Source organism: Tursiops truncatus, chromosome 9 (genome assembly GCF_011762595.2).
Source record: "Tursiops truncatus isolate mTurTru1 chromosome 9, mTurTru1.mat.Y, whole genome shotgun sequence".
Taxonomy (NCBI): Eukaryota; Metazoa; Chordata; class Mammalia; order Artiodactyla; family Delphinidae; genus Tursiops; species Tursiops truncatus.
In genome coordinates this window covers 99,226,955-99,236,538 of record NC_047042.1, presented here as the reverse complement: position 1 = coordinate 99,236,538, position 9,584 = coordinate 99,226,955, and the positions used below count along the sequence as shown (strand labels likewise).

The window sequence follows — 9,584 nt, the reverse complement described above, 5'->3', positions numbered from 1 at the left end:
GGTGGAAAGAAGCATCAATTTCATTGCAAGCTGTGATTGGAGAAAACCTTGTTAGCCCCCCCTTCTGGGACTGTGATTGCAGAGAGTCACCTGCCTCCCGCCCCCACTTCCGGGCGGGCCCTGCCCTGTGCACGCCGTCCGAGTCGGCTATGGGGTGACGTTTTGAGGGTGTGCAGAGTGCGTCCCCCCGCCCTGGGGTATCCATAGTAACGCGTCAGCTGCTGACCTCCGGGTCATTCTCTTATGGGCGCTCCTGGCGGACTCTAGATGTTCCGGAGTCTCCAGGGAGTGTAGACCGCTGGTTCTGGGAGACTAAGGGACAAAAACCGTTTGGAGTTTTTTCAAAACATGTGCACGTGCTTTGCCACCCACCCCGCTCTCCTAGGCGAGTCAGAGCTCAGGGGACGGCAGCCACATATATTTGGGAGAAAAAAAACCCTGGTGATTCTGATAAGCTGCCCCTACTCAATGGTTTAGAACCGCTGGCGCGACCCTAAATCCATCTCCCCCACAGATGCCTTCCTACCGCAGTTAGGCTGACTGTGCCTGAAGCTGCCACCGCACAGCTCTTACACCTCTGTTTCACTCTTAGTTATTTCTTCTGTGTAATTACTTGTTTGCATAGCTGCCTCCCCTCTGGGCTGTGACTTCTTTTTGGGTAGTGGCTCTGTCTCATTCATCCGTCCCCTCCTTCCCCTCCAAATGCCTGGCAGGGAAGAGTGTCCTTAATAATAAATTGACGTGAATTGGGGCCGGTGGTAGGGAGGCTGTTCATCGATGAATCTGGAGTGAAACTGGGTAGGAAAACGTGTCAGGATTAGTCTGAGGTTGGGCTGGGTGAGGAGGCTGTATGGGAGGGTCCTAAAGTGAGTATGGTGGAATATCAGGGTGAGTGAGGCTGGGGAGAGACCAGAGGAAACCCCACATATCTGATTTTGACAGGTGTCTCAGAGAGATCATGGGAATTTCCTAGCCCCTCTGCAGTGTGGGATTCCATTTTGGGCACCAGGAATCTTGTTTTCATAGCTCTGCCTCCTGCTCGGGGATAAAACTATGCAAGTCCTGAGCTACCATGACAATTCCCCTCCCAGGAAGGAAGCACAGGTTCCTCCTCTAAGTTCCTCCAGTGGGCAATCTGGGATGTACTCTGTTCCTCTGTTTCCATGTCTTGGATACTGGTCCCTACATCAGCGCTTGGGCTTAAGCCCTGGAGGCCCTGACACATGGGTGGCTGAGTCAGCACCTCAGGAATGGACTTCAGTAGGAAACCTGATGATTCAGGGCCTCAAGAATGGCCTTGGACAAGCTACCATACCAGCTGCCTGGGCCTCCGCCTCTTCCTTGAGGTGGCAACAAGGAACTCAACTCAGTCAGCTCATCCCTGGGGCACCCAAATTACCTGCCCTTCCAAATGCCTGACCTTCAGCTGCCCTCTGCTGGGTCAGCCCTGATGCATCTCAGGGGGCTCCCAAAACTGGATCAGAACTTGGTAGAGGGGGTTTCAAGAGGATAAATAAGCAAACATACTGGAGCTTCCAAGGAACCCCACTTTCCTACTGTAAAATCTCCGAGAACCACCTCTCGTCCCAAATAACTGCCTCTCCTCCCTTCACTTGCTCCCTCTCAGTCTCCCCCACCCTGGCTGCAAAGTCAGACGGTCTCCCCTTTTCCATTCCTTAGCACTGTCCTACAAGCAAAACATGCAGCCGTTCTCGTTTCCTTTTTTTCTTTTTGTGTTTGGTCTTCAAGTGTTTCTCCGTGGATCACTCTGTGTGTGTGTATATAGGGAGGGGAGATAAGTTGTTTTGTTTTATTCTGAGATAAGGTTTTAAGAAACTAAAGATGTATATCTTGGCCCCATAGCCCTATAATCCTAACTAGATTCTTTCTGTCTTTGTTCTCGGCTTCTGCTCTCTGGCCTCCCGTTTTAAGTCCGCTGGGGGTCTGAAGGTGGGACCGGGGGGATCTCCTTCCATCTGCCGCTAGTCTGCTCCTGCCTCTCCAGGTATTGCCCTGCCAGGCATGGAGGCGGGGCCCTAAGAGGTTTGGCCGCGGGTTGCCCTGGAAGGGGTGTGGGTGGTCGGGCTGGTGACTGCGAGTTGGGACGCCTGAGGCCTGCCCCAACTGGGTCACCGGGCTGTTGTTGTCACTGTCCTGGTTGCTGAAGTCCCCGCTCAGCAACGCAGACCTCTTCGGAAACAGCAGCAGCTCCCATCTTTCCAAGCTTTCAGGAGATGCCGCTGGCCTGATGGTGAGGCAGATGGGCGGGGGGTGGGGACCGGGGGCAGCTGGGGCGTGGATCCGTGCCCCTCCTCCCCGTGCCACTGCCTCCTCTTTCTCCTCCTCCGGGTCGGGGACCTGGGGGAGGGAGGGTCTCCATCTTCTCTCTGGCCCCTGCACCTCACACAAAAAGCACGCCTTCCTCAGCTCCTCCTTCAGCCCCGGGGCCCCCCTACCCAGCGGTGCAGGCCCCAGGGGCTTCTCAGCTTCGCTATAGTACCCTCCCCACTCCCGCTACCCCCGCCACGCAGCCCGACCCGCGATGATGCCCATCTCTGCTCCCCATTCCTGGGGTTCCCACCCTGCCCCTGCCCCATGCCGATGCCCCCAGGACCCTCCTGGGCTGCGGAGAGGCCCTCTGATCCCTGAGCAGGATTCTGAGAGGCTGGAGGACTGTGACCCTGAGGGGTCCCAAGATTCAGCCCTCCATGGGGAGGGGCAGCAGCCCCTGCTTCACGTGCCTGAAGGGCTCCGAGGTGAGGGGCTGGGGAGGGCCTCAGGGCTCCAGAGTGTCCCCTGGGCTGGGCCTCTGGCAGAGGCTTGAGGGCACGGAGGCAGGTGAGTCCCAACGCTCTCCCCTCTGTGCCCAGGCTCCTGGCACCACGTCCAGAACCTGGACAGCTTCTTCACCAAGATATCCTTTTGTGCTCTGCCTGGCAGAAGGGGCACGGGAGACAGGGAGACAGGGAGGCAGTGGGCTGGGGACTTGGGGGCTGAGGAGTCGGCGTCCTCAGGAAAGGCCCATCATGCCTCAGGCTTAATTCTTGACGCCCTGCCACATGTACAGCTACCACCAGAGGAGTGGCTTTGCCTGTATCCTGCTGGAGGATGTCTTCCAGCTGGGGTGAGATGCTTGTCCCAGACTCCAAGCTCTTCCCCTTGCTTCCTCAGTAGTGCCTGCTGCTTCTGGGCCTCCAGTGCCTTCCCAGGCAACCTAGGGGCTCAGCAGGATGGGTTAATCCGGGCGGGCCCGGAGGCTGGGGCAGGAGCCCTCCCAGCCCGCAGGCCTCATCACTGCACTCCCTCCTGTCCCAGACGATTCATTTTCATTGTCACCTTCACAACCTTCCTTCTTCGCTGCGTGGATTACAGCGTTCTCTTTGCCAACCAACCAAAAAACCGAACAAGACCTGGGTCGCTCCACAGCAAAGTGACCTTGTCAGATGCTAACCTACCCTCATCCCAGTGTGCCCAGCGGTGAGTGACAGCTGGTGGGGGAGGTGATGGGGGAGAGCAACTGACAAAGACAAAAGCCTCCCCTCCTTTTGTTCCTTGGTTTAGATCAGCCATTCTCCAAGTTTTTAGTCTCAGGCCACCTTTGATACACTTAAAATTGATTGAGAACCCAACTCCCGAGACCTTTTGTTGATGAGAATCCTATCTAGATCCACCTTGTTAGAGATTAAAGCTGTCCCTAAGAACGGACAAACATACATTCCATCGACTGACCGTGATGTCACGTAGCCGCTGGAAAAGGCCACTGCGTACTCTTGGGAGAAGGAGAATGAAAATGGCAGAAAACCTTAATATTATATGAAAAGTTTTGACTTTGCAGACACTCACAAGGGTCTGGGGACCCCTAGGGCCCACACTTTGAGAACCACTGGTCTGGCTGGGTCCCCTCTCCAGGACCCCCTTGCTCCCCAAGCCAGGTCTCCCTTGCTATGGGGCCGCTGCTTTCTCTCTTCCGTCTGTCCCGCCTGGCACAGGATCCGCTCCTGCTTGTCTTCCTGCTGATCCTGGCGGCTGCCGTCTGGCTCTTCCAGCTGCTTTGCTCGGTCTGCAAACTCTTCAGCTACTGGGACATCCAGGTGTTTTCCAGGGAGGCCCTGCACATCCCCCCAGTGAGTTGGGTGAGCGTGTCTGTGGAGGCGTGCCATGTCAGGGGGCGGAGGGTGGGAAGGAGTAGGGAGCTGTACTGACAGAAGGATCCACTGGGAAGAGGGCAGAAGCCCTTAGAGACACCTACCCTTGGCCCCGAATAATGTTAGGAGGTGGGGTACCGCCCCTTAGAACACAAGGTCCTTCCTGTTGTGGAGCTTAGTTGATGTAGATGGTTATGGAAGATGATGCACAGTCACGTGCTTGTGGTCCAAACAATGGGTCTTTAGAGGAAGGGCAGTCACCTGACTTTCCAGAGCAGGAGGAACTGGGCTTGGGCTGGGGAGGATAGGAGGCGGGGAGGCATTCCAAACCCCAGGCAGGAAGGGGGCAGGGGAAGCAATGCGCATCTTTGGGCAGCAGTAAGGAGACTGACCCACCAGCCTGCAACTGAGTGTTCAGGCCCCCGTCAGTGAGCCCACCCCCCTTTCTGGCCCCTGTTTGCAGGAAGCTACTTCGTCGGCCCCTTCACTGTCCCTGGTCACGCTTTGCTCTTTCCTCCCCATCTCGCTCATGCTCCTTCTGGCTCTGTACCCACGTTCTTTCTTTCTTTCTTTTTTTTTTTTTCGCGGTACGCGGGCCTCTCACTGTTGTGGCCTCTCCCGTTGTGGAGCACAGACTCCGGACGCGCAGGCTCAGTGGCCATGGCTCATGGGCCCAGCCACTCCACGGCATGTGGGATCTTCCCGGACCGGGGCACGAACCCGCGTCCCCTGCATCGGCAGGCGGACTCCCAACCACTGCGCCACCAGGGAAGCCCCCCAAGTTCTTTCTTTAAGGCACGGCGCAAAGGCTACTTTCAGCAGCCAGCTTTCTCTGCTCCTCTCAGAAGTGCAGAGACTTTTACACAGCCCTCCTGTGCAGCAAAGGGGAGAGGTTCTCGAAAGCCCACCTGAGTATGGAAGCACAAGCCATAGCACAGGAAAGAGTCGCGAGGGCTGGGGATGGAGGCAGGGAAGCTGAGGAGCTGGACCACTGCTCCTCCAGGAGGTGCCTGACCCCTCTTTCTCCTTCCTTCTTTCCCCTCTTCCTTCCAGGGGAAAGGGAGACCCTGGGATGGACTGCAGAGGCTGGCCTGGAGGGACTTGACTAAGCTGGACTGGGGAGGCTGGGTGAAACTGGGCTAAAATGAGGTTTGCAGATGAGCTCCAAGTGAGATCTGACAGCCTCCACCCCGACGGGGACAAGGCCACTGTCTTAGGAAGGTTAATCTGTTCGAGTGGGATGGGGCGGGGTGTGTGTGTGTGTGTCTCAAAGCATGCTGAGGTAAAAGTTTGGCGGCTTCCGGGCCCAGCGGGCTGGTACCCCAGGAACGGGAAAGAGACTGCCTTGTTACCTGCAGCTCTGATGTACCTTGTATGTGTAGGGCTGCGGGCACGGGTGGGCGAGCGGTGGCCAGGAAAACCTGCTCTTACGGAGCTGAGCTCAGATACATGTAGAGTTGGTTTATGAGCTCTTCCTGGGAAGCACATGACTCACGGCCTCAGGAGGCGCAGGGGCCCGAGGAACACAGTTCAGAAGAGGGTGAGGGGAACTAAGAGGTGCCCCTTGTTGGTGGCAAGGCGAAGGGAGGGCGAGGGGGCAGAAAGCGAAAGGTGGCAGCTTTCGTGCCCGAGAGACACTGGGTGAGGACGGCGGGGATACATCTCTGGTCACGGGGAGTTTGGGCATCGCCGTGGAGAGGAATCCAGGTGGCTGGCGCTCAGGCGTCCCCTCTCCGCAGGAGGAGCTCAGCTCGGTGCCCTGGGCCGAGGTGCAGTCCCGCCTCCTGGCGCTGCAGAGGAGCGGAGGGTTGTGCGGGCAGCCGAGGCCGCTGACGGAGCTGGACGCCCACCACCGCATCCTGCGCTACACCAACTACCAGGTGGCGCTGGCCAGCAAGGGCCTGCTGCCGGCCCGCCGCGCCGTGCCCCGGGGAGGCAGGGCGGCCTTCCTCAGCTGCGGCCTGGCGCCCAACTCGATCTGCTCCTCTCCCGCGGGCCCTTCTCGTTCTTCCGCGGCGGCTAGGAGCTGCCCGACGCCTACAAGCGCAGCGACCGGCGGGCCGCCCTGGCCGCGCGCTGGCGGCGCACGGTGCTGCTGCTGGCGGCCGTGAACCTGGCGCTGAGCCCGCTGGTGCTGGCCTGGCAAGTGCTGCACGCCCTCTACAGCCGCGCTGAGCTGCTGCGGCGCGAGCCCGGCGCGCTGGCGACGCGCCGCTGGTCCCGCCTGGCCCGCCAGCAGCTGCGCCACTTCAACGAGCTGCCGCACGAGCTGCGCGCGCGCCTGGCCCGCGCCTCCCGCCCCGCCGCCGCCTTCCTGCGCGCCCCCGCGCCCGTGCTCGCGCTGCTGGCCCGCCAGCTCGTCTTCTTCGCCGGCGCGCTCTTCGCCGCGCTGCTCGTGCTCACCGTCTACTACAAGGATGTGCTCTACGTGGAGCACGTGCTCACCGCCATGACCGCGCTCGGGATAGTGGCCAGTGGCCAGGTGCGATGGGGGAGATGTCCGGGGAGGGGCATTCTTCTGTCCTGGGGCTGAGCCTCCCGCGCATCCCTACCCCTTCCACCGCTAGTGGCCCCCCAGCCCGGCATCCTAGCCGCACATCCTCTAAACGGCAGGCCCCTTTTCCATCCCCCTCCCGCCCTCTAGGTCTTTCATTCCGGGCGGGCAGGGCCAAGGTCGTTCGCCGCAAACCCTGCCCAGCTGCAGCCACGGCCAGCCTCCTGGCCTCCATTTCCCGAATGACCCAGGACTCAAGGTGAGGGGTGGGGGCCTGAGACGCAGGGAGCAGGGCTGGTGGGGCTGATCCTCCAGGAGAAGGGTGCAGGGGCATGGGGGCGGGGGTGACCAGAAAGGAGAGGTGAAGCCTGGCCCTCCCTGGGGCATGTGGGGATGGGGGGACCTGTCTTTTTTTCATCCACTGTGCCCTCTGTTCTAGCTGTGTGTCCCCAGGAGGCAGTGGGGGCCAGAAGCTGGCCCAGCTCCCAGAGCTTGTGTCTGCTGAGTCTCCACACCATTTACCTGCACCAGGTGAGTAGAGGGGTGCCAGAAAGAGAAATGCGGGGAGAAAGCAGCTGAACAAAATGGAGAGTGTGGAGGGGCTGGAGTGTAAGGAATTTACCCAACAGGAAAGAACACAGTTCAGAAGAGGGTGAGGGGAACTAAGAGGTGGCCCTTGTTGGTGACAAGGCGAAGGGAGGGCGAGGGGGCAGAAAGGGAAAGAAAGGTGCAGGTTTCGTGCCGAGGGACACTGGGCGAGGATGCGAGGACATGTGGGTGTTCGCACTCCCCTCCTGGGATCCTCTCAACAGCCCCGCCCACTGGCTAGTCACTGCTCTTTTTTTTTTTTTTTTTTTTTGCGGTACGCGGGCCTCTCACTGTTGTGGCCTCTCCCGTTGCGGAGCACAGGCTCCGGATGCGCAGGCTCAGCCGCCATGGCTCACGGGCCCAGCCGCTCCGCGGCATGTGGGATCTTCCCGGACCGGGGCACGAACCCATGTCCCCTGCGTCGGCAGGCGGACTCTCGACCACTGCGCCACCAGGGAAGCCCCATTGTCCTCATCTGACAAATGAGGGCCCTAAGGCTAGGGGAAGTGAAGTGGCTAGCTCGAGGTCGCAGATGGCAAGCAGTGGAGCTGGGGGTGGAACGCAGCTCTGCTTTGAGTGAGGCAGGCAAACTCCTACCAAACCACAGCCCCGCACAGCCAGGGACAGGCTCCAAGCTGAGGGTGGGGGAGGAGATTTCAGCACCCTCTGCACCGAGCCCAGGGGCTGGGCCTCAGGCTGCAGGGCCGGAGGGAGCCCTTCATCCTTCTTCTCTCCATTTAGCTCCATCGGCAGCAGCAGCAGGAACTGTGGGGCGAGGCTTCAGCCTTCTCCCTGTCCAGGCCCTGGGCCAGCCCGCCGCAGACACTCTCGCCGGACGAGGAGAAGCCATCCTGGTCCAGTGATGGTGAGGCGGTCAGGGTGTGTGGGGGACAGACCCTGGGTGAACTGCAGGTATCATGGCACTGCCCAGCTGATGGCTTTTCTCACCAGGCTCCAGTCCTGCTTCCAGCCCCAGACAGCAGTGGAGAACCCAGAGGACCCAGAATCTGTTCCCTGGAGGGTTTCAGGAGCCCACAGACACCCAGAAGGAGGCTGGCCAGGCCACTAGCACTGACTGAGAGGGCTGCTCACGGCCAGTATTGTCTAACTGGGGTGGAGGCAGGGCAACGAGTAGGACACTGGGTGGACTCAGACTCAGAGGTATGGGAACGGTGATGGGGATGGTCATCTCTGGAACCTAAACCCCTGGACTGCTTGTCAAGTGTTTTTCCTCCCCCAGGTTCCCTGGCTTCTTCTCCAGCCACAGGAGATCGGATGAGGTAGAGTGGAAGGGCACGCCGAGCCCTCTTTAAAGACCCCCATGGATGCTTTAGCTGGGCGGAACTTGGGAGTCAATTAGGAACTCGCCCCGGAGAAGAGAGAAAGGGTAGGAGAGGAGACGCCCAAGGCATCGGGAAACATGTCTTAGAGACAGTCCTCACACGGAGGGGCTGAGAGACAACTATCTGTCCTGGAGTGGTCGCCTGGGAAGAAGTACCCAAGTGACCTCACGTTGGAGGGCAGAGCCAAGATGGAGGCCAAGCTGCACATAAGGGAGCCATGAGGGGCTGGACCCGAAAGGCAGTAGGTTCTTTTTTTTTTTTTTGCGGTACGTGGGCCTCTCACTGTTGTGGCCTCTCCCGTTGCGGAGCACAGGCTCCGGACGCGCAGGCTCAGCGGCCATGGCTCACGGGCGCAGCCGCTCCGCGGCACGTGGGATCCTCCCGGACCGGGGCACGAACCCGCGTCCCCTGCATCGGCAGGCGGACTCTCAACCACTGCGCCACCAGGGAAGCCCCAGTAGGTTCTTTGGACACATCTGGACTTTAGGTTCCCATGGGACTTGCGGAAGGGCATGGGGACTGGGGGTGGGAAGACTAGAGAGGCCTGACGTTTTCGGAGTTCACGTTGGCGTGACATCTGAGGAAGCGGGTCTGGCCCCTTGTCCTGTCCGAAACAAGCAGTAAAGTTTGCTCATGGCTGTGCTGCACAGCTTTGCGACCTTAGTCCTGGAATCCCCACTCCTGTCAGCTGACGACTGCACCTGCTTCTCAGTCCAGATCAGGGAGCAACACAGAAGAACTGCCCGTGATTGGCTGGAGACCACCACTGTTCTCCAGGACTCCCTGTCAAAGAATTACCACCTCCACACTGTCTGCACGGGTTCAAAGACAAAGCTTGTCATTCATTCTGTAACTGTGATTGACAGCGCTGGGTTAGGCATCTTAGTAGCTCTCATAACTTCTGATCTGGTCTCTTATGGTGAATCGTCAGTAATAAATATTTCAATGATTTAGAGATCAGGCTTCAAGATAAGATACTTCCGAGAGAGGTGAGGGGAATCTAAAATTCACCTA

General features: G+C 59.2%; 1 protein-coding gene across 1 annotated transcript; it reads left to right on the top strand.

Annotated features, from left to right (window-relative positions):
• The first annotated feature begins 149 nt into the window (after positions 1-149).
• On the top strand, positions 150-9,525 carry ATG9B (autophagy related 9B). The gene is given in 14 exon segments (XM_073809474.1): positions 150-154; positions 2,261-2,529; positions 2,532-2,756; positions 2,871-2,914; positions 3,060-3,124; positions 3,316-3,487; positions 3,990-4,124; positions 5,885-6,116; positions 6,119-6,673; positions 6,790-6,898; positions 7,079-7,144; positions 7,146-7,170; positions 7,969-8,092; positions 8,179-9,525. Coding segments are annotated over 14 exon segments (2,154 nt in total). The 3' UTR covers positions 8,307-9,525.
• The last annotated feature ends 59 nt before the right edge of the window (positions 9,526-9,584 follow it).